Below are 25,743 nucleotides of genomic sequence, written 5' to 3'. Positions count from 1 at the left end.
CCATTGCCACTGAAGTATTATCACTATGAGGTAGCACAGCTGTCTGGGAAAACCAAACGGAAACAACAGTTCTGCCCGGGTCTCTCACCTTGTAAAATGTAAAACACCCTGAACAACTCCTCAGCAGTTAACATGAAAGTTTGTTTTCTCTAACACTAAGCACTGCAGTTGATGTTGTCATCAAAGTATGATTTCTGCAGCTGGTGGTCGAGGCTCTGGTCCAACAGTGATCTTTTGTAGTGCTCACTCAGGAGCTGTAAAGCACCAAGTGTCCCGGTGCTAAAATACCAGAAGGCTCTGAGGTAGATGAGATGTTTGAATAACTTGCAGTCAGGCAAAAAAGTCCTGTCCTACTAGTCGTTGGCAGTCAATCTCTTCAGTGCTCCCACAAAGTAAGTTTCAATATCTGAAAGTGCTTTTGGTCTCTCTTGGGATTATTACACATCTCTGGCAGATATTGACAGTGTAAATTTTCATTAGCTACTTGTACAGCTTTCTCAGCTTTGTTGTACACTGTACATCAGCTTAAGTTTCCAAAGTGCATGTGTGTGTTAATGAGCTTGTGTCAGACAGTCGGACAGACAGATGAAATAAAAGCACCCTCCCCCTCCCCTTCTCTCTGTCCCACACTCCCACTGAACTTGCATGCTGGGGTTTTCCATGCTTCCCCAAGGCAGGCTGAGTACACACATCTCAGCTGTCTGAGAGAACAGAGAAACTCTGCAACCATGGCCTGTTACTGGTCGGCTCGATGGAACCAACTTCTATCCAAATATTGACTTTACTCACTCAACATGGAGAAAAGTTGTGAATGAAACCGTTGAAAGGGTGTTTTCGGATAGATTTTATTTTTTTTTTACAGTGGAATTGTTGCTCTGGGTCCATTGAATGGACTCAGACTGTAGTTAAGAGTTGGTCTTAAAGTGGTGCTTTCTTAAGCAGACAACTCTAAAATGTAACTGTTGAAACAGAAAAAGTTTGTACTACGGTGAACAGCTTTACTGGAGCACAGCTTCCTCAGGGATCTGCCTTATCTTTGATGTCTGCAGGGTTGAACTGTATATTGACATATGTTTTGAATGAGTCACAGCTTTTCCTCTGTGGATGTTGAGGTAGAAAGAGAGTGCCCTTCCTGGGTTTACCCTGACTGTACCACATGTGGAGCTGTAGACAGCAGCTCAATCTGACCGAGAGCTGGCCAGCAGTACATATGCAGCACCAGGCGACCCCTTTAACACCACACCTGCAGAAAAGATGACATGGCTCACTCTGTAATGTGGCAGACAAGACTGCCTATTAATGATATGATGTTTTATTTATTTTTCTACATGGGAAATTCTTCATAGATTGCCTTCAGGGAACCTAACATAACTATTGACAGCCGTATAGGAGAACAGAATTGTGGTGTATTACATCAACATTTCACACAGCACCAGCTGTGTCCTCCCCATTAACACCCAGCAGTGATGCTATGTGCTGCTGCTGTGTTGCAAAAGGGAGGAGGCAGGGGTAGCCAGGCAACCATCTTGACAGTCCCAATTAAGGACTGTGCCTCTAAGGCTGGGGTATGCTTGAAATGAGCTGGTTCATATGAAGTATCGCCTGACCACGTCTATCGGCAGAAGTCCTTTATAGCTGTTCTGAATGGTGGGGCAAAAAGCCTGCTGGGGGCAAGATGTGATGAATCATAAAAATGATACTGGCGAGAACAGTCTCTCCTCAAAGGTATATATGCTGTTCCACTCAGGTTGTACATGCGAAAATGATGGAAGTAGTTGTGAGGAATGAAAAAGACTGCTTGAAAGAATTAAATTCCTGCCTACTTTGTCACCTCTGGGCATGCTTGTCATATTATCGTTTTTTGGAAAGTTACAAAAATTGTTGTACATAAACCCCCCCCTCCAATTCCGTTGTCCCGCTGGGGTATCAGATACTATTTGACGATCTGACAAGTACTTTGCAACCTTACAGCTAAACCATTGTAGAAAGGAACTAAACCTATATACTCAACTGCTCATCATATCATGATATACTGCTGGTGGTCAGACCTGTTCACCGCTTTTACTCAGATGTCATTTGGCTTTTTGAGAAAATATCACAGCTCTTCTGTGATATTATGGAGTCATGCTTAATATGTGAAGGACGGATATTGTGAATGTGCCGTCGCCAGTGGTAGTTATTGATCTGAAAATCGATCAAAGAGGAAAATGATTTAGAACTGTCTCGCTGAGAGATTCAGTTTTACTTTTTGCTGCTTCTCCAAGCAGTGTGGACTGACCACACCACAGTGGTTAACGTGATGTCAAGTCTTGCCCATGATTTTCACAATAAACCCAGGACTTTTTATTTATGTTCCTACTGTGTGAGTTATACAAGAGCTAGCTCGTTTTTATACACTCTTAGATGTTTTAGTAGTTTTCTTTTGAGGAGTGAAGTTTGTTTGGGTTTATTGTGTAACATCTGGTATCTTCATGTAACATGGTTTTCAACCCACCACAGCCATCACAGATACTGTACCCACACATGCACCAAATATATTGTATAATTGCATCCCAGACTGGTAGGGACACCAGACAGAACCCAGGTGTGTATGTGTGTGATGATAGCAATACTTCAGAGGGGGGAGAATTGCTCTGATTGTGTTTTTAAAAGTGGACGTGTGTGTGTGCTGTATGGTGGTGGGGTCTCTGAGAAAAGCGGGACAACGTCTTGCCAAGCAGACATGCTGTCATCAGCAGATAGTTAGTTGGCAGGAACAATGGGGCTGGGTCTCTGTCTTGTCTGTCAGTCACTCCAGCATGCAATCATCCAGGAATGTCTTTCTTCTTCAGACAGCGGAGTAAGAGATGGAGAGTACTACCATACAGCAGGCTTGTTAGCTGGACTAAATTTTCTTGTAGTCAGCGGCGTATTGCCCTCCTCCCTGTCCCCCTGCTTTCATGTGAAGTGAGCTTTTTGTTCACAGAAGCTTACATAGTAGTCTTAGTACTTGGAGTGCTTAAAACAGCCTTTTGTCATTGAGGAAGACCAGATTGTTATTTTATTCATGCTGTAAAGATGCTTACCTCTCTCACACTCTCACACACAAACACTTCCCATGTCTTTTTCAGTCACACTAGAGCTGAAATGATTCAATTAATCGATTAGTTGATCGCCAAAAAAATTCATCTGCAACTATTTTGATAGTAAACAGAATATCTTTGAGTTTAGGACACTTGTTCAGACAAAACAAGCATTTTGAAGACCTCACCTAGGGCTCTGAGAACTAGTGATGTGCATTTTTCATTATTTTCTGATTTTTCATAGACCATGATTTGATTATTCAACAAAGTATTCAGCAGATTCACTAATAATGAAAATGATTAAGTCACACTGTTACCTTATCTGTCTTGCCTGCATTTTGGTAGCGTTGCACTAAACAAGACGGTGTAGTCCCTCATTCGTCCAGGAGTGTTCTATCAAGACGTTTCGGCTCCCATCCGGAAGTCATTCTCAATTGTGAATGACTTCCGGATGGGAGCCGAAACGTCTTGATTCTGAAAACAGTGTCCAGATGACTCCGACTGAAACCTTTTCTACGATGCACTAAACAGGTAACAGAAAAGTGCACTTTTTTTGGTAAACCCATCCAAAACAAATTAACATTTGTTTGGTATCCAGAATTAGGTTTGCATTCTTGCTGGGTTGTAGCTGTATAAAGGGACTTTCAATGTTTGATGTAAACAACTCAGAAAGTGGACAATGGCTGCACTATGAGAAGACTTGGTGACCCTCTGTTGCTAATTTCCCTCCTTGTTTTGGTTTTGAATACCAAGCACATCGGATTAATTTGCTCTGGATTGGGTCCTCGTAGTCGAATTTTGTGCTTACCCAGCTGAGCTTTACCTTCTCACAGCACTCAAAAATGCTATTTTATACAGAAGTTAGTCACCCAATTTGTGGCTCTTGTTTGTTTACGGTGTTTTGCGTTTTTCCCAAAGGTGGTTGGCCAAGAGGAGGTGGTTATGAAGCCAGGAAGAGGGAAATCTCTTCAGGATTTACTTAATTGTTTTCTTTTATTAAGTTTTTTGATTTACAAAAAATTCACTCTGGACTCCTTGTTGTACCTTCTTGTTCAGAATGACCAAACTATTACAATGTCAGAGGTGTAATTTCATACTGTAATCTGAGCATCCTCGACATTAATTAGGTTTACAGTATCTTCCTTCCCTCTCTTTGTCCATGCACACACATTAGATATTATCTATCTGTACTGTGCTCATAGAGATCAGTAACCTGACACACGTTACTCTACTATTCAGGAAATGCATGACCATAAATGAATGGATCACCGTGGCAACGACCCCCATGACCCAGCAGTGTTGTGATAGTATCTGTAGATTGGCTCACAGCAGATGGTGGCCGATTGTAATCACAATGATGATGATGGCGATGATTATACCGTGCCTTTAAGACGAGGATTAATTCAATTCAGTTTGGGTTCCTCCTCCTGCTCAGGCCGAAATGGTCAGTCAGCGGCAGGGAGGGAGAACAGTGCCACACTGGTTAGCTTACCGTGAGCTGAGAGGAGAGGAAAAATGCTGACTCTGCAGTAATGTCATGAAGTGTGCTTGTGAATGTAGCGTGCCAGGCTCGGAGGCTGGGTCTATTGTGTGAGGATTCGGCTCTGATCCTGCACTGTTGAAACGCTACACGTCAGTGGAATTCCCCTCTCGCTGTGAATATTTTTTTTGGGGTTAAAAGTGTCTAATTTGAGAGCGGCCTTTGCGACAAACAAGAGGGCTTGCACATAGGGTGGCCTGGTGCTGGGAGAACAGTCACTTTGCTCAACCCTGGAGAGCACATCAGAGTGGAAACGTGTGAAAGTCCTGTGTGTGTGTGTGTGTGTGTGTGTGTGTAAAGATTTAGAGCAGTGTTTTTATTGTGTTCAGCTGGGATTGGTTTATTACCCCGTCTGTCTGTCCCCCACTTGTCTCGCCCCTTTCCCCGTCAGACCACTCTCTATAGATTGAAAGGGTCTGCTGGAGCGTGATGCTGCCTGATGTGTGTGTTTGTGTGAAAGCAAGGGAGACCTTGGGTCGATGGTAGCTGTGACGTCCATGTTGATGTGCGTGTAAGGCTTCAGCTGGTCAGACTGATTCACGGGCTGATAACTGAAGTTATGTGGAGGTCAACTAGTTCTACCAATGTTCTACCAATGTGCCAGTAGAGCATTTTAGTCACTATAACAAAGCGTTGATAGCTTTACCATTTTATACTCAAAGGAAAATTGAGCCGATACATTTTGGGTCACAAGGCTGCTTATGATAATGATATTATGAGGTTAAATCGAAAGCAACGTTATCTGGGAGTACACCAACCAATGAAGAAGGGTTGTACAGTTGCAGTATATTCTATGTTGCAGTAGCTGAAGAACTTATACTAAAGCAGTTACATGATACTTGAGCAGAACACATAGCTGCCATCTGACTGTGGTGATGCAGCATATGCACCAAAAGCTTCAGTCACAAAGTGAACAGATTGCTATAAATCTCTTGTCCATTTGGCTTGTCTTCCTCCACAAAAACATTAACGCTACTGCCAGGGAGCCCAGCTGAGTTGGTCAGACTGCTGCGTTTCTTTGCCACCTCTTTTGTCACTTTTTGTACGTACCATGCTTAAGTACAAGTATTTGATGCTTACATTTAACCAAAATGTAAGCACAGACAGCCATCAACATTACAGTTCATGTATTGTGTCAAACATATTGACACAATTTTGCAGTTCTCTAATTATAAATTATGAATTAAACACACAAAGACAGTCTGGTGTCTTATCGATTCTGTGCACCACTCAGCTGTTAAACACTGTTACATGCTTTTGACTTCAGTAACTCACCCTTGTTTGACCTCACACCCTCCACACAAAACATATTCACATCATCAAATAATCAATAAATAAATGACAGTTTCAACTATGTTTTTTACGGGGTAATTTTAAAATAGCTCTGCAATGCTGAAACCATTTTTGTGTGTGTGTGTGTCCAAAATGGATGTTTCCATCAATATTTTTGGGGCCCAAAATCATACACTCCATGTTGAACACAGATCCACTGTCAAGGCTTCTACTGTCTCACAGGAGCTCAGATACCAGCAGAAATGCTTTCAGTGCTCTCAAGGCTTTCACTCTCAAGGAGTAGATTTAACTTACAGAGCAGAGCTCAACGTGGAATCAGCTGTGCTAAGAAAACACTCAGTGGTCGTCTCCAGTTACCTTTTTTAAAAGTCTTTGTGTGGTTGGAATGATTTGGCGGTGTAGACGGAGATAGTACTCTGTGTTGCTTTGTAGAACAGCTGTATTTTTCTCACTCTTTGTCTTTGCGTTTGTTTTGAAAATACCTGTTTAACAGTATGCAGGCACGTATGGCTGTGTGGGGTCTGAGCCAGACAGAGCTAATGGGATAATGGCATATATAACGGATGAGTCATTTAAGGAACTAAAACCACAGCACTGTAAGTCTACTTTTACTGAGAGGAACAAGTAGCTTCTGGTCGGCTTCTTTTAATTTGCACTGTTCCCCTGCTAAAAGACATCAGATTTTTAAGGAGATTGGTGCTAGCTGTCCATCTGTTGTTTTAATGTTTTTGAATTATTTTGACGCAGCTCCTAGAGCAACATGGATGGCAGTGGACAGTTGTTTGCTAAACAGATTTCCCCAAGGAAATTGGTTCAGATCACAGCCACTGATGATACAACTTCACTGAGTCCGTCCAGTGTAACAGTATACCCTAACAGACTGACTGGGCCTCCTTTGCCACACTTCATAGGTGGCCCCTATGAGCCAGAGTGAAAATGGCACAGTGTCAGTGTTCTTGTCTTTTCTCTGAGCGCTGTGTTCTTCTTTTATTCTCCCTACCAGTGACACTTAACTTATGTCATTTTTCCTTCAAAGTCACTTCTGTCTTTTTCTCTCTCTGTTCTTGTGTGTGTGTGTGTGTGTGTGTGTGTGTGTGTGTGGTGAAATATGACCCTGGGGAAAGCTAAGTGCTGAGCGGTTCTTCCATTTTGCAATAGCAAACTGCTCATAGCTTGGATGTTAATACAGCACCGATTTATGGATTTAATATATTTTGTTATCACATCTAGTGGTGTTGCAAAGAGGACAGTGTGGGAGTGTGTGCGTGTATAGTATTGATGTGTGTATTGTAGCTGAATGGGAGCCATTGTGTGTTTTTTGTTTTCAGAGGGTCCAGGGGATCTGATATGTGTCAGTCAGATGGGGAGCAGGGCAGGGAAAAGTGGCGCCGGCTTTGGCCTGGTTGGGCGGACGTACTTAATAAAGCCCCTAAAAACTAATTTCCCCAAATCCCCCTCATCCTGAGAGGCTCCCTCACTCATCCCTGGTACAGTGCTGCATTGTCTCAGCTGGACTTTCAGTGTTTGTTCTGGTTAGTGTGTGAATCTGGGCTCAATATATGTGAAATAATGCTGTCAAAATTGTCCAAAAATTCCGTTCGATTATTCGTTCTAAAAAAAACACAGATATTCGAATAGTTCGAACCTATTTATGCGCATCATGCCCATTAGATGGCAAACCGATACAACGAGAGACATAACTACTTGTAGGTAAATATGTTTCAACATAAACATGTCTTTTAAAAGATCTACACACCTAAACATTACAAAATAAACAAATAATGTTTGGGTGGAGTTCCGGACATCAGACCATGCTCAGTTGGGTGCACATTTTCGAGATGTGTCCTCGGATTGATAGTGCTGGAATGGTAGGCTAACTGTAGCTTACATACAACTTTATCTCGAGATTCCACAATTTTGCCATCTACTGACCAAAAACCGAATCTCAATTAGATGTCTGGTATGGTTTTTATAGAAGTAATTTGGATGTATAAAACCTCTTAAAGCCCACCGGGTCGCCCACTTGAGCTAGTTCTATGCTGCTTAGATCGTTCAAACAAATGTGCATGTCTAAACTTTTATTAATATGGACATGCTACACATCGTTAGATCAGTTAGATCCTCCACAATTTAGTTACGGAAACGATGAGCACCAAAATATAATTAATTCAGATTTATTGGCATGGTAAATGAGAGACAAAAAAAGTGTTTCCTCCCTACTTTTTGAAGCTGTTATAAAGTCTGAATACGTGTCCATTCCTCGATTATTTACATTCCATTAGTCTGTAAGGGTCTGCTGATCAAAATAATCGAAACGGTTTTTCATAAAAATTAATCCAAGTTGAAATAACTACGGTAACCTTCGGCTGTCATCCTTCTAAGGTGGGCTACTGGTTTTACGGTATTTCCAAAAGGTTTTTTTTTTTTTTTTAAGATTGCTCGGAGTGCAAATCACTCTCTCTGTGGCTGAGTTGGGTTATGAACTCTCTGCAATCATTACCACACGGTTGTCTTTGAATTATTATTTTTTGTTTTGTTTTTTAATTTTGATTGTTGTTGAATTATTTGCTTGTTTCAGCTTGACCTACATTTCATTATCAATCAATTAAAGTGATGTTGTGTGACTCCTGTCCGTCATGCAGTGCATTCAGTGCAACGCGAGAACTTGCGAGGCAGACAGCCGCGGTAGTGCTTTTCCACAATCGAATTTAAATTTTCACAATGGAATGGCTGACTTTTTTTTTTTACAATTCGATTATATAATCGAAATTAGAATATTTGTTGTCAGCCCTAATGTGAAAGTGTGTGTGACTATGGTTATTCATAGGTTTGTGTGTGTGCCCGTGTATACACATCTCAGGGAAATTGTCCTTCAAGTAAGGGACCTGAGATGCTAACTGCTCATGTCCTACAAGCTATTATAGTGATAAATATACATTCACACACACTAAAACATTAACACAATAACTGACTAGGGAGCTCAGGTCTATTCTTAGCTTTTCCATGAATAATTCATTACTTGCAGCCAAAGTAGAGACACACTATAGAGACACACACACAAACTGTACCCACCACATGGAGGCATGCATACAGGGCATGGACAAAAAAGCAGGAACACCAAACGATATAATTCAGCTCAGTACAGCAACAAAAAAGAGACCTCAGAAATGACAATGGGTTGAGTTGAATCGACAGCCCACATCTCAGTTAGGTCTGGTGTTGTGCTCATTAATGGTTGTTTCCCTCGGTTAGAGAAGCAGTCGACCAATCGACCAATCAGAGCTTTGTAGGTGGGATTAAAAATAGGGACTTCATCAACATGGTTACAAGCAACATTCGTGAGAAATGGCGTCAGAAAAATGGTGACAAGCATGGAGTACATTGACGCAGCTGTACAGGTTATTTTTAAAGTCGATTTAGAGAAATAACAACTCTAAACGCCTCTCAACAAGGTATCGGCATACATGAACACGATGTCAGGCTGAATTAAAGAAATGAAATGGCAGTTCAGTCTGATTATCAGAATGCATTATAAAGTCAGTTGTCAGCTGTTATTTTGTGCACGCTGTTGTACATTTTCACACATTGAGTCGTGCCCTCTGAATCTTGTGTCAGATAGAATAATAGACAAATGACACAAACCTAATGCAGGCTAAACAATATCTCACCATCTACACTATGACCACAAAATACATTAAACTAATTAATTAAAGTAATAAATCTACACTAACTTGAGTGATGACTTCTCAATGTCTGCCTCTTTGTGTGTCTGTCTGTCCAGTCTCTGGATGTGGACCGCAGTGTTCTGTACAAGATGAAGAAGTCTGTGAAAGCCATCTACACATCCGGTCTAGGTGAGTCAAACTGTCTGTCCTTTGTTTTCATTTCCTTATCTTACCACTCTCACTTTAGTCAGAAACCTTCAAAGATGCTTCCGAGCTCAATTTTATAACAAATAGCTAGCCCTTTTTGGTGTTGAAATGATCAGGCAATTCAATTATATGTATTCTAATTATGTATTTTATCATTTTACATAATGTATTTCTCTCTTTGATATTAAAAAAATGAAGAATTTGAGGTTTTGTAGCTGCTGGGCAGACTACGCAAGCAATTTCAAGACATCACATTGAGCTGTGGTATCTGATGAATGTTTGTGTTTTTTCTCTTCACATTTTTTACACAGGATTATTAGTTTAATCCAAAAATGCACAATATATTGAAAGTGAAAATAATTACTAATTGCATCCCTAATGCACTGGTTAGGTAAGAAGGATAGTTTTTTTGCCACTGTGTGTGTGTGTGTGTGTGTTATTACCATGCTCATTGTGGCTGGCTGTGCCAGTGTTGGGTGTTTCCAGTGTCTTTTGTTTGGCCTGCCTGACAGAACCCCACTGAGAGAGACAGAGAAAGAGAGAGAGCGGGAGAGAGACCTCTGAACAATGTGCTGAGCATGTCTTTTTCAGAACAGTGTGAGCTCTGTTCAGACCAGAGGGACAGCTGTCTGATCCAGACCCCCAAAGGAACAGCTGGGGAGGGGCACACACTGTGTTTGTGTGGGTGCTGAGGCATGGACACACTCATGTTCTCAAATCACCTCACTGCATTTACATATATACGTAATATACTGTATAAAACATGGACGTAGTGTCCGTGACGTCACCCATAGGTTTCTGAAGAGCCACATTTGTCATGAACAGGGAAATTAGCTATAGAGACCAGAACGTTTCTATACCAGTTTTTGGCACTTTGCGTTGGCTTCATTTTTCAGCCCCAGAGGTTGCTGCTTAATATATATATTGCCTTTTTGTGGCTGCCAGACTCATCCCATGACCTGAAAGACTGATACTGTGCGTATATCTGTGTTCTCATGCTGTTCAACTGACAAAATGAATGCCCTTGTTGTCGATAAATTACCTTAATTTGAATCTGTGTGGTTAGTGCAGCAGGATACATATGTTTGAGAATTGCAGGTGTTTCAGACAGTTGAAATTTGCATATGAACAAGATTCTGTTGTAGGAAAAATTCCAAGGAAGCAAACCAACCTTTTTGCCGTGAAGCTTAAATCATGAAGCTTGTTCAGATTTCAATCAGTGTTTACAAAAGAAACACTGTCTTATCTGTGGAAACGCTACTGGGAATGCTGTTATTTACAGTTCTTCAAAGGGAAGCTTGCATTAACTGAGGTCTCCTTGACCTCAATCATTCAGGAAAAGCTGCCCAGACTGATCTGTTTTGAATACCACCAAGATGACTCCATTAAGCCCAGTCTTATGCCTGTATCAACCCCGTATCTCTAGAACATGAGACAAGGGACATGTACTTGGACTTCCAAATATAGTGTATAGTTTGCTGTTTTAGCCCATTTACTACATATACTTAAAGCTGAACTAATCAATATTTTTACATTGACAACAGATCAAATAACTATGTAATGTGAAAGGGGTCGCTCTTACTGATGAACCTACAGAGAATTATTACTTCACTCTGCAGTTCTCCTCAGCTCTACAGAGCGTTTCAGGGTGAAACAGAGCTAAAAAGAGAGTAAATATTGGAGTTACATTTGTGAGGTGGCCAGAAACACGACTCCATATCTGCTGGATGTGTAAATATGCAACTGTTTGCTTACAAGTTCACCATCACAACTTTATAAGCTGATAATATATCCGCATTGTTTTTACAGGTTGTTGGGCTGCCCCTAAGTGGCCAAAAAGATCAAATAATGCAGGTTTAACATCCCAACTTATCATTTTGCAAACCAAGCTGCTGTGTTTTATAAATGTCGAAGTATGTTTTGTTCTAGGAATCCTTGGTTTCCATTCATTTCTATATGATTAGAAAATCAAGCAGTATACTCTTTGAGTTATGTAATCCATCACACATCACGTTTGCATTTATTTGGGTTCAAGTACCATAATCAATATGAGTTAATTTTGTTTAGACTTTTCAAAGCAATCTAGAAGTTAAACTGCATATAAACTGTGCATTTGAAAATAGTACGTAAAAATGTAAAGTAGTGAGGCACTAAAACTTGCAAACATACTGGTAAGGTCCATAAGCAAATATAGCTCCAGTATATTCAGTGCACCTTGATTAAATCGGCAATAAACAGTTTGTAATGTATAGGCATGAATTCTTGTAAAGAAATATCATCTATGAAAATTTCACAGATCTTAAATATTAATTAATTCAGGTAAAATATAATGCTAAATAGGATTGCAAAAAGTAAATGACAACATACTCAAACTGTAGATGCTGACAAAGAAAGCAGTGTTGAAGTATATAAAGCAAATCTCTGCCATCTAAGAGAAAAAGAGTGAAAGCACACAGTTTTATTAATGTTCTTCAGATAGGATGCTGGTCTGAATAATGAGACGCACAACAGGGAACCTCAACACTGACTGCCTCAATACTCTGAGACTACACTCAGAGTTACTCAGTTATGACTGGCTGTCGAGCCCAAATCCTGCAAGGATATTTTCGGCTATGACATGAGGGATAGTAATGATGAGGTGGTGAGGATGGAGAGGGTGAGGGAAAGATGGAGCTTTGGTTAGAATGGTGCGGAAAAATAAACAAGATTACAAGAGTTACCGTGCTAGGGAGAACCGGAGAGACTGAGCAAGCAATGTAAGCTTGTACCAGAGAGTAAGAAAAAGATGGGGAAAGCTATATAGATGAGCGAGAGAACCCCATGTTGCTGCAGGGACCTGTAAGGTTGTCAGCTTTTGGGTTTTGATGAATAAACCAGCAGCAGCATCTCAAACCCCTGAAGAACCTGGAGCTGATGGAGCAGAGCTGCTAAGACAGGTCTGCCAAAGCTGCTGAACAGATAACGACTCGATGCAGACAAGTGAACGCTGTTTTCCAGCTGTTGTATCTATAGGTGGGCAGGATGGCTGGATAGAGTTCCTGAATAATGCAGCACTCAGAAAACGCTGAATTTGATGGTGTCTGATCCGGCCATGTCCTCCGGGTCGCTGCTGCACACACACATACGCATTTCTCTCCTGGCTGCCCAGTAACCAAGAAAATGAGACTCCCACAAGCTAAAATGTAATTAAATTGCATGGATGTCTGAGGGAAAAAAACCCCGAAGAGACGCTGAAATAAAGACTCAAAACGAGTGTAATGAAAATGGAAGACAGAGCCACCTCTATTCATACAAGTTCCTCATTTAAAGGAATTTTCGACATGTTAGAAACTATGCTTATTTGCTTTGTTTCTGAGAGTTGGATGAGAAGATTGATACCACTCTCGTGTTAGTACAGTAAATATGAAGTGGCAGCCAGGAGCTGCTTAGCTTAGCTTAGCTTAGCATAGCACAAAGACTGGAAGCAGGGGAAAACAGATAGCTTTGGGCTCTGTCCAAGGGTAAAAAATCCTCCTACCAGCACCTCTAAAGCTCACTAATTAAACATGTTATATCTTGGTGGGAAAATCCGTACAAAAAACGAAGTGTAAAAACAAGATATTGGGGTTTTACGGGGGTTATGGAGCAGTGACTTCCTAATGAGGAAGAGATCTAACAGATATCGTGAATGAAATATTCGATAAGGGATTTGTTGGGAGTCAGGCTAAATGAATTTGGGTATTTTTACCAACTTGGAACCAGATCCAAAATGGAACCCATCCTTACCTGGTTCCAGCTTTGTATTTAATATGTATGATAGTAGTATCGATTGCCTCATCTACTGTAATGCTCAGAAAAAAAGCAAATAAGCGTATTCCCCAATATGTCACACTGTTCCTTTTTAAATATTATCCTCTTTTTCATTTATTTGTCTTTCACACGCCCTCTTCTGCTTGTAAAAGTTAACTACCCTCCTTTCTCAGTGCTAGTGGCCGTATTGGTACATGGACATGGAGTCCAGTGTTGTTTTCATAAAGTCTGTAGAGAGATATGGAATTGATCTGAGGTCAGACACACATTGTGTTAGTAAGAGTCAGAGCATTAGCCGACCAGGCCTGATGGAGCCGGGTGTAAGGGAATGAGTGTGGGAGAGACAGAGAGAGGAAGCAGAGGCCAGCCTGCTATCTGGTGATTAAACCCTGTGTGTGTGTGTGTGTGTGTGTGTGTGTGTGTGTGTGTGAGAGATAGGAGAAGCTACAAAACAAGCCTTTGGGTTGTTAGATAATCCTCAGCAGATGCCTGGAAGCTGCGTGTGTGTGTGTGTGTGTTTGGGAGGGAAGATACAGTAAAGACTGTTGTACACAACTGGGTATTAGCAGGCCATTTGTGTCTGTTGTAAAAATGTGTATTTGTGTTCAACTGCGTCATGGCCTCTGTCCTCCAGTAAACACAAGGTCATCGTTTCACGTTACACACACCACATACTGCCACTCTATCTTTTCAAGCATTTTTCTAAACCTGAAACTGTATTTTATTTTGCTTTTTTTATGTGGGAAAAGCCCACACACAAAGTTTTGTTTAAAAAAAAAAAGAAGTACAATTTAAATGAAAGTAGACAAATGTAGTAGCAATTGTAGTAGCAACATCAAATAAATACAGATGATGGTGGTTTTCAAAGCAAAATAGTTCAAAGGCTCCAAAATGCTACAGTGAGATTTAAAGGGAGGGAAAGAAAAATATATACTGCCTGTCAAAAGTGCTTGAACACTTGAACACACAATTAAGGAATAAATGTAGGTTCACTGAGGAATATTAATGACTGTATGTTGGAATCGCTCAAGATCTAATTGAAAGTGGCCTGGATTGTGATCCCTCTAACTAGGCACCTGTAGCAGCCAAAATACTTTTGTATATTTATCCCACAAATAAAACTGAAAACGTATGTCTTTTTAACATGCAGTAGGTTTGACAGGCTTCTTCAATCACCTCAGTTTCTTTTGACAATGCATAGATATTTTTTGGCTTTTCTGGTATTTCTCTGTTAGACAATATCACCCCTCATTGAAAAAATAGCTTGATATTTCTCTGTTGTGTGCTGACATTTGCTTATGATGACTGATGGATGTCTACAGGGTTCCGCTTTCATTTAAGCCAGTTATTTGGCAAGCTCTCAGATTCTAGTGAAACTCTTAATTAGTCAAACAAATCAAAACACTGACAGTGCTAACATTTGTAAAATAAGTAGTATGTTTGTTTTATGCTACAGGTGCCTAAATAGTTTTAAAGATCTAGATCAGTAGTTCCCAACCTGGGGGTTGGGATCCCCACAGAGTTGAAAGATGAATTTGAGGAGTCACAAGATGATTAACAGGGAAGGAAAGCAATAAAATCATGTTTCTGCTATGCAAAGTTATGCTTATTTTATAAGACTTTCTTCTAATTTAAGCTTTTTTTATTGCACTGATGACAAGTATAAATTACTTTGTTTTAAGGGGTAACAAGCTGAAAAGGTCCAGAACCACTTCTGTCTGTCATCAGGATCAAAATGCTGCAATAGAGGATGTTTAGTGTTAATAAAAGTCATGTAACATTGATAAAAAGTTAACAAAAAGTTTGTAGAGTGACTCTCTTATAAACTCACAGGTTTGAACCATGCATAGCCTATGTTTCTTTAAGAAACCCCTGAACACCAGCTTACTGTAATGGACATGTTTAGGCAACATGTGCAGGGCAGCACTGAATTAGCAGCTTTTGTTTACAGTGTAAACTATAGAAAAGGCTGCCTCATTCCTCCTATCTCTCTTTTGATTCCTTTCCCCACCACCTTACTTACCTAGCTCAGTGTGGGCGCCCAGGTAGCTCACCTGGTACAGTAGAGTCCTTACAGCAGCGGCCTGGGTTCAAATCTGCCCCTGGCCCTTTGCTGCATGTCAGCCCCTCTCACTCTCCCCTGCCTTTCCCGTCTCTCTCTGCTGTAACTATCAAATAAATAAAGCAGAAATGCCAGGGGGACTAGCTCAGCGTGTCATGCTGTCCTTTGAGGTTCAAAGCTGCATGTGTGATGTGTTTAGGTCATGTTACAACAAAAACACATGTATTCGCTAAGCAGTCCAGGCGGGTTTGGGCTGTTTGTCGACGCTGAATAGCGGAGCTCAGAGCTCTCGTGTGCCACTTCAAAAACAACAGCAGGCCACCGCTGGCCTGCTCAGAGCCTGGCAGAACCACAGACAAACAGCTGGAGCTGATGTGGGAACAGTAGGCTGTGAGTGTGTGGTGAGGGTTTGTATCTGACACATGACAATGATTGAAGTTTATTATATCTCTGTGCGACACATTTCACTGCTTTGAACCAGAAGCTGTTTTTAATAGGGCTGCAACTGCAGCAAAAGGATTATTACATAATTTTTTCTCAATTAATTGATCAGTCGTTTGGTCAACAAAATGTCGGAGTTGACATATTCAAATTGCTTGTTTTCTCAGACCAACAGTCTGCAACCCAAAGATATTTAATTTACTAGAAGACTAAGATACCTACAACAATTTATCATCAATTATCAAAATAGTTGCTGATTAATTGTTGTTTTGGCTCTAGTTTTTAGTCCACTAATGATAATGATGGGGTGTGTTTTTTGCACATTTTATGTTTTGGGTCATAAACGTTTTCTTTCTGCATTCTTAAATGTCACCAGCCTCTTATAAATTAAAACAAAACCAAAAATGGCAAAACTGTCAAAACGTATATTGGGTCATGCTAACATCTGTATAACATACGCCATATGCATTTTAGAAATATACAAGCATAAATTTCAGGTAATGTATATTTTGAAAAATTAAACAAGAGACTAGTGCTAAAACAATTAGCCATTTAGTTGACTTTAGTTGAAAGTTAATCACCAACACATTTTGATCACTGAATAATCAAGTCATAGCATAAGTTAAGCTCTTCAAATGTGAGGATTTCTGTTTCGCTGTTTTATATTGTGAATTGGGTTTTGGACTGTTTGGTCGGGCAAAACAAGCAATTATATAACATTTTATATACTAAACCATTGGTCAGTTAATCAAAAAGAGCTTGGGTTGTTTAAAAAAAACAAAGCGTCTTTGTGTCTGTTTTCTTTGTTTGTAGTGGGGAAAAAACTGCTATCTCAGATATTTTATACTAGAAGCTGTTCAACACTCTCATTTTGCCACTTGTGCACCGAGTTTCATAGGAGCCTTATCATCCAGCTCACCTATTGCATCAGTTGATATTTGGTGGCTTAAATTAGATTTGTCTGATGTGAGGAGTTCAGTAGGTAGTGACTCAGAGGCTTTCAGCTTTCCCCTTTTAATAACATGATGGATATCCCTGAGGAGACATGAGCTTATCCAGCTTCATCTATAAACCTGCCACATCTGTGCACCTGTGTCTGTTATCTATCTGTGTGTGTGTGTGTGTGTGTGTGTGTGTGTGTTTGTGTTTGGAAGATAAAAAGCTGAGTCATGATGTGGCAGCAGGTGTCTTTTAAGTGTACATCCTCATATTTTTACACACCCTCCCCTCTCTCTCTTTTTTTCCTCGAGTCCCTCCCTCAAACCCCCCTCTGTCTCCATCACGTCTTTTAGCAAGTGTCGTCATAGCAACAGTCCCCAGTGCTCCATCCCTCGCTCCACCGCTGTCCCAAAGGCATTAGCTGTTATCAGCTGCCTAGTCTGGCATGAAGTGCATTAAGTGGAATCATCTAGGCCTAACCCTGTGGTAGATTAGGTCGACTTTAGACACGCTAGGAGACTTTGGTCACGGCTCGTTTAAGGGTTTCCCCCTGACTGGTAACTGACTGGGGGCTTGTTTAGTTTAGTGGGGGCAAACTCAGTGTATTTTTCTTTTCTTCTTCCTGTCCATCTTCAGCTTAATGTTTCCTTTGCTGTCGCTCATTTCTCTTTGGTCCTGCGTCTTGCTTCTCTTTGTCTCCCCATGGGTGTCATTATCCTCTCTCTCTCTCTCTCTCTCTCTCTCTCTCTCTCTCTCTCTCTCTCTCTCTCTCTCTCTCTCTCTCTCTCTCTCTCTCTCTCTCTCTCTCTCTCTCTCTCTCTCTCTCTCTCTCAAAAATTACAATGATTATTAAAACAAAGATCAAAATATTCTTGTAGTCCTGGTGTTTCTTGTCACTTGAAAGCAAGCAAGCAAATACAAATGACGGTGGAGAACTGTGAAAAATGCGTGCGTCTGATCACAGCTAATGGAGGAAGAGATCTCAAGATTATTGCAACCAAAGCTTTGGATAAAAGTAAATGCAAGTTGAAAAAATTATAACCCTCTCACTTACCTCCTTCACCTCTACATTTACTTCGTCTCTGTTCTTTTTTTTGGTCAGAAGTAGGATGACAACAAAGCTATTTTCAGCAAATATTTATTGTTCAATTAATTGTTTAGTTAGTAAAATGTCAAAATATTGAAAAATGTTTCCAAATGAGTTCAAAGTAACATCCTTAAACTGCTTGTTTTGTTCAACCAACAGCCCATAGATTTTTAGTTTACGATGATATGAAACAGAGAAAAGCAGCTATTCCTCACACTAGAGAAGCTGGACCAGAGAATGTTTAGCATTTTTGCTTAAAAATGACTTAAATAATAATTCAATTATCAAAATTGTTGTCGAATAACTTTGTCGACTTACTAATCGATTAAACAACTAATCATTTCAGCGCTAGTCAGAAGTGCTAGTTGATCCATAGCAAGAAGATAACAAGATTCCAGCCTCTCATAAATTCTCATCTCTAATGATCTCTAATTAGTTAGCATATTGTTAATTCTCAGTGAATAATATGCATTGCTGAATGAGGAAACGGCAGGGTTTCCTGCAGCTTTTTAAGTGAAGGTGCCCCACCTGAAATAAAGAGCACCTCTATCCTTATGTCACAAGATATTTTTTACACTTTTATGAAATATGATATTAGGCTTATAAAACTTAAGGGAAATGACAGCTACGGTACATCAGCAAAGGCCATGTCTTTTTAATGAGGTGACTGTTCATCATAATAATCATAACTATATTGATAAGGGGATGACAAGATGATTCAGCTCAGCAGGGGATTGATTGATTGATCACATCGTACTTTCACTTTGCACTGATTAATCACAGCAGATTGTTGCAATGTCTGGGAAATAAAATTGGAGACAAACAGCCTAATCAGTGGTGGGCAGCACTTGCCACCTCAGCAAACCAGCTCTCTGGGAAAACCCAGAACTGTAATGGAAGGACTGACCAGCTGGAAATGTGGATCTTTGTTCACTGAAAGACTACCATACATTATTAATACCCAGTGATTGATTTTTGACTTGTAACATTCAGAGAGTGAAAGACCTTAGTTAGATTCTAGTTGTTCCTACTACCTGTCAACCTGACCCCTGTGTGTGTGTGTGTGTGTGTGTGTGTGTGTGTGTGTTTTCCAGCCCATGTAGAGAACGAGGAGCAGTACACTCAGGCCCTGGAGAAGTTTGGAGAAAACTGCGTGTACAGAGATGATCCTGATCTGGGTTCAGCTTTCCTCAAGTTCTCTGTTTTCACCAAGGAGCTCACTGCGCTCTTCAAAAACCTGGTGAGTCTACGCTGTGTGTGTGTATTTGTGGGTCGGAGGAGTTGATTGAGTAAGGAGGGGTAAAATCCTCTGGGACAAAGAAAGATTTCCATCCCCTCCCTAATTGTCTCAATCCCCTTGTCTCTGTGTGTGTTCTCACACACATCGAGCACATACTGAGTCCAGCTGGAACTTAAAGCCTCTGGAGGTAGCTCTAGTTTTCCATTGAGACGGCCAAAGAGCCACTTCAACACCAAATATCTGCTGGATCTAATTCAACCTGATCCTGCTCTGGTTTTGTATTGAAGCCAAAGCTTTATTAGAAAAATTCGACACCATCATGTGAGGTCTGTCGCTGCCCCTGGACATTGTATCGACTCACACTGAGACCAAGAGCTTGAGATTTTGTATCTGTGTTATCTCAACACTTTTATATTAAAGAAATGTGAGCTGCTGCCTGACCGCAATGTGAAGATGTAATCTCTCAAAGCTTTAACAAGCTTCCTAGATTACATTTGCAGCTGGCCTTAACAGTAACTTGCAAACAGGGCGTTTCTTAGTGATTAAAATGATGGTGCAAATGGTGCTGAGGGTGCAAACTTTTAGACCTAAGAAGCGACTTAGCAAAGTATAATTAACTCATTGTCCCCCATTTCCTGACATAATTTCATTATTTCTACCTCATTTAGCTCATTCAGCCTCTTATCACCATCATTTACTGAAGATAAAAAAAGAAAACTCGCATGTATTTTTACACACGCTCAAACACCACACAGGACATAACAGGATTACATCTCAGTGGCGTCGGGCACCCCTGACTTTCACTCTCCTGCAGGTTTAAATCCTCTGATGTAACCTTTCAACTCTTATCTGTCTCTTTCCTCACCCTCCTCCAGTTCCAAAACATGAACAACATCATCACGTTTCCTCTGGACAGCCTGCTGAAAGGAGACCTGAAGGGAGTCAAAGGGGTAAGTTAACAAAACGGCACCGTCTTGTTACTCTGCAACTGAACAGGAAGTGTTATACAAGTAGATGAACAGAGTTTAGCCTTGTGCTAAATCATCAGTGACCTTAAAGCAATACAGGTTTTATGTGGAGAGTGGACCATATGTTAATTTAACTGATGCAAGCACTGAATCATCCATGTGTCATTAGCAGATCATCTGTTCCAGTCCATTTCTAATATTTGATGCACTATGTTGCATGCAAGCGGCAACCTCCGGGTCTGAAAAGTGAAGCTAATGCCCTTAAAGCACCTTAAACCTGCATTCTTTGTAATGACCAGCAGGGGGCTGCTCCACTGGTTGCAAAAAGAAGTCAGATTGTATAGAAGTCTATGAGAAAATGACCCTACTTCTCACTTGATTTATTACCTCAGTAAACGGTTTCCTATTGAGTTTATGGTCGCAATCACTAGTTTCAAGTCTTCTTCAATACAGCATGATGTTCATTTTGTAAATTATGGTACCATTTAGAGTAAAATAGACGATAAAGCAGGGTATGCTTTAGGGCGGGGCTACCTTGTGATTAACAAGTTTTGTGTTTTCAGTTCATGAAAGTTAATTATAAAATTTTGGTTGCCTAAAAGTGACTTGTTCAGTTGTACTAAAAGACACTCTAAGGAGTCGGCTGTAAATTTTTTCCGGTAAGTACATTTTGTTTTAAGCCTATTTTTCGCTAGCTAAAATTAGCTTCCCAGTTAATATCACAGTTAACGTGAATTACGGATACACCTTGCTAAACTACATAGCGCTAGAGTTAGCTGATAACTTATGGTCACTTTCGGTCACTGGTTGCAAAAAAACAAGATGGCGACGGCCAAAATGCCAAACTCGAGGCTTCAAAACAGTAGTCCACAAACCAATGGGTGATGTCACGGTATCTACGTGCACTTCTTTTATACAGTCTACGGTTGCATGCAGTAGAAGACGAGCTATCTCAAAAAGTGATTAAATGAAAATATAAAAGTTAACTGACAACACAAAACAAACCAGTTGATTGTCACAAAAGGCTGTTTTGGCAGCGATTAAGCCTATTCCCACACTAAATACACAATTTAATTGAAATATTAATGAAAACATGCTCATCTAGGTTGTGACTTAATCTCTAAAGAGTTTGAAGGCCTCACTAGTTGTACCCAGAAGCTGTGCTGCTGGTTCAAAGTGGTTTGAAGCAACCTTGACAATCATTGCCATCCTTGAAGTCCTGCTGTCTCGCTAACAACAAGCTGCTTTGATCTGCCTCAGGCCACTTTCCCCTGATTCCATAAAAAAGTTGAGTTGGGTAGAGACTCCATAGATAGTTGATGAAATCGGTGCCAGACCACACCTGGCTGTACAAAATAAAAATCACAAACTTCAACTATCACTAACCAGTGAGTATTAAAGTATTAGCATGATGCCTGCAGTAACTCAACATGATGAAAGTTATGCAAACCTGTCACCATAAAGGTTGTTACTCAAAATGTGTGCTTAAGTTTGGAATCTAAAATCAGTCAACATAACGTATGCTCAAGTGTGTCACTCAACAGAACACATGAAAAAGTGTTAGTATGGGGCCTACAATAACTCAGCATCACATCATTATTACATGGAGCATCAGGGTGAACCAGTGACACATGGATAATTTTGGAGTTTATGATCCAGTCAATTGCTGAGTTGACATACTATCTGCCTCCCAAAGACTCAGATTACAGTTGAATTCTCCATTTTGAAATTTCAGTTTTATTACATTAGAAAAAGAGAGACTTTTTGAACCCTAATTGTTCTCTTTGTCTGGTACAGATGTATCAAAAAATGAAACGAAAACAACAAATTGATCAACAGGCCAGTTACTATGGGGTGAATATCATAGTCATATCATGTCATATTTCGAAACTAAGGGGGAAAAAAGCTTCAAAAGGTTGAAACTCAACTCTGTTTGGGGGGGAGGAAGCCAGGATCTTGGAGGCCGGGGCATTTGCTCTTATCCTATTCTTTGCTCTCTGCTGAAGTACAAGCCAATTGTATTTACCGGGTTAGGTGGGATTGACAGACTGCTTTAACAATGACTGACGTGCACAGGATACACGAACAGGATGCACAGCTCTCTGTGCTGTCTGGCTGTCCCTGAGCAGTGCCTGCAGTGGGCAGGACGCTACGAGTGCAAATGTACATCTGCAAAAGTTTCAAAATAAAGATTCACCCTTTTCGAAAGTGTTTCAACATGTTTCAATGTTTCAAAACCTTTTTACCAACATATGCACACCAGTTTTCAGATCTCCATTTAAAAGGTTTCAAACCTGGAAAACAAACTAATACACTGGGAGACAATGTGTTGGAGAAACACTGAAAAGAGTGCTGCAGTTGTGAAGAAGGCAAACTCAACCTTTTCAAAGCTTATTTTTTTACAGTTTTGAAAAATGACATGATATTCATCCCAAAAGTTACCCAATACTTGTTGTATTTCTTTAAGCTATACCCAGAGTTGAATTATCTTAGAAAGACTTGTCCCTCTTAGGACCTGGTATTGTTTGACATTTTTGGATACTAGTCCCGATACGGTACCTTAGTTTCAGTACCAATGCCAAACTGATACTTTTTTTAATACCTTACTTTGAGAAATATGTTTTTTGTTTCTCTTCTTTTTCTTTTAACAAATTAATCCAGAGTTCTCAAATGTTAAATGTTAACAAAAAACCAAAGCAGGTGTACAAGAACTTGCCTTAAAGTGTTTTTGAGGGGTATTTTATGCTCTGATTAGAGAGCCGACAGTAGGGATATCACAGAAAACGAGGGGAGAGAAAGATGGGGAATGACACGCAACAACAGTTCATGGTGCCTTAAATCTGTAGGCCACCAGGGTGCCCCTAAAAATGACAAATTGTACAGAAGGAACTTTCTGATCAGAGAAAAAGTAAAAAAAACATGACAAATCTGATCAGACATGCAATGCCAGCTTTTAGTACTTGACAGTTTTCGATACTTGGTTCTATGGATGCATTTCGGTCTGTCCCAAAAGGGCACCGCCCTTCCACCCTATGTACTGAGGCAACTCATTACAGTAGTTAGTCAGCCAGTCAGTCATGTGCATCCACCAACCGGACTAAACCCAGACAGACTCTTGTTAACAGGCTCTGCTGCTCTGTAATGCAATCAGCACTCATTACTGTCCACGGCAGTCTGTGACCTTTCACTCTCCTGGCACATGATTGGCTGCGATTTCCACCGAGGTATGATGTGATTAAGCCAGCTCTGTAATGAGGCTGGTTGCCATAGAAATGCCGGTTGTCCCCATGACCCTCGGCCACTTGGCTCTGCCTCGACCTCTGAACTGTCTCTTTTCTCTTCTGTTGCTCTTTTGCTCTCAAGTGCAATGTTTTCTTTTCAGCTTCTATCTGCTGTTCTCTTCCATAATTTCCTTTCTTTGTCTTGTCTCTTTCTTGACTCCACTACTATCTCTCGCCCTCTTTCTCCCCCCCCGACTCCTTCACTCTGTCCCCGTCGCCAACCCCTTCACTCTGCAGTCTGGCTGTGGCAGCCACTCACATCTGTAATGCTTACCCACTTATTGCTCATTAGCCCTCTGATGATTCTCATTACCCCAATGATATGGGGCTAATGAGCTGCTGGTGATTTTATACCTCAGGACACACACACATTTACACACACTCACATAAATGTCACCACTGTTGTAATGTCAATAAACCTCAAATACGAAGCCTTCAGTGTCAGGAGAAGAGTAAGGAAGCAAGTAGAGAGAGAGTCATCTAGAAATGACATTTCTTCCCCCTCCCAACTTGTTGCTCGCCTCCACAGCCTGAGGCTGTTCCCTTGTCTCTCCCTTCCCCTTCATCATCGTCCTCCTCCTCTGTCATTATCCTGCTTCTTCACTCCTGTCCTCTCCCAGGGGAAGTACCTGTTAGGATAGGGGGAGCAGGAAGAAGTCCAGACCTGCATCACGGGCTGTTTAGACTGCCGGGAGAGAAGGAAGGAGAGTAAGATGAAGTAATGTGTTGATATGGAGGAAGAGAGATGTATTTAAAACAACATCTCATTGAAGGTGTATAAATGACATAACCCTAAGAATGTCATTCCTAATTTTCCTTCAATGCATAAAAAGTGCAATCTGGTATCTTAAAATGCTCCGCAATTACTGCAGCTGTGTGGCAGCTATAATAGTCACCAATCCTTTCATTTGATTTAACTCAGGACTTAATGGCTTTCTGGTGGCCGTTGTTCCCTCAGCGCTTGTTAATTCTTCCAGTGCTGTCTTTGAGTGGCTATGAGTGCGATGAACTAACCCCGAGGGAGGCAGCCGCTAATGGCTCTGTGATTAGAGGGCTACCACCTAGCAACCTGTCACTGCTGTTACTCTGCTAAAACCCCACCATTTTCCACCTCATCTACCTCCTTCAGTGGTCCTTTCACTGCTGAGGGCAAATGGTTTTTCATGTGTAAAAAAACAAAAAAAGTGACCTTGTCATTTTTAGGCTGCCTTCAGTTCTTGCCTTTTAATGTCTGTGCTTTGTGTAGTGTTGTAGGGCACATGAAAGCAGGTTAAGTGTTTGGGAAATTACTGTAAAAAGCTGAAATAGCCTTCACTCGGGATACAGCTCAGTCAGTGCAGTACTAGCAAAAAAAAAAGGCTGGGGTGGGGTCCCTGGAAGACCCAGTAGTGTTATTACTGAAGATAATCTCTCACTCACTCACACACACACACACACACACACACACACACACACACACACACACACACACACACACACACACACACACACACACACTCCAGTCAGTGGAAAATAGGAAGTGCTGAGTCCACGAGACCGTTCTGCTAACAGCAGCCTTTCAGAGTGGACGCCGGCATGATGTCATTCCTGCAGCCAACCATCTCATCCTCTGCTTATTGACCAGTCTGTGTTTCTACCCCAACATGAGTCATATCAGCTTATCACTATTCAGTTACAGTGTCTGGATAGTTGCTGCAGAATCCACTGTGTGGTCTGTTTGTGTGTGTGCGTGTGTGTATTAAGGAGTGCGAGGAGAGAGGTCTGTGGCCTAATACTTTTTGGAGTGAGCAGTGATGCGAGTCCAGCTGCACCCTGTCTCATTGTGGTTCAGTGGGTTGTGAACACCCGAACCACCCACGCATGCTCACTGTTTGAGATTTTAGATAAAAGCAGATTACTAATCAAGGCTTTTCCTCGTTAGTTTGCATACTATATACTCGGCTATCAACAAAAACATCAGCAGCATTAGTAGTTTTTTTTTTTTTATTTATTGAACCAAGGATTTACAAACAGCAGAAGTAGTAGATTAAGAGTCAATTCAACCAAATTATAATAAAGCATACTTTCCCACTTACTTCTAGTGGTATCTAGCTGTGATGTTTTGGTTAGTTTGTAGCATGAAAAAGGACATTTAAAAAAAAAAGGTAACATGACTTTGCAGAAACACAG

The 25,743-nt window shown here is 40.8% G+C and overlaps 1 protein-coding gene across 2 annotated transcripts in view; it reads left to right on the top strand.

Annotated features, from left to right (window-relative positions):
* asap2a (ArfGAP with SH3 domain, ankyrin repeat and PH domain 2a) overlaps positions 1 to 25,743 on the top strand; it is a 65,836-nt gene that overhangs the window by 10,157 nt on the left and 29,936 nt on the right. For both annotated transcript variants that reach the window (XM_044165846.1, XM_044165844.1), the window contains exons 2-4: positions 9,677 to 9,749; positions 19,180 to 19,325; positions 20,201 to 20,275. In XM_044165846.1, coding sequence (XP_044021781.1) covers positions 9,677 to 9,749; positions 19,180 to 19,325; positions 20,201 to 20,275 — 294 coding nt within the window. The remainder of the gene's footprint in view (positions 1 to 9,676; positions 9,750 to 19,179; positions 19,326 to 20,200; positions 20,276 to 25,743) is intronic.

The sequence above is a fragment of the Siniperca chuatsi genome, linkage group LG15 (genome assembly GCF_020085105.1).
Source record: "Siniperca chuatsi isolate FFG_IHB_CAS linkage group LG15, ASM2008510v1, whole genome shotgun sequence".
Taxonomy (NCBI): domain Eukaryota; kingdom Metazoa; phylum Chordata; class Actinopteri; order Centrarchiformes; family Sinipercidae; genus Siniperca; species Siniperca chuatsi.
This window is presented reverse-complemented; position numbering and strand designations above follow the sequence as displayed.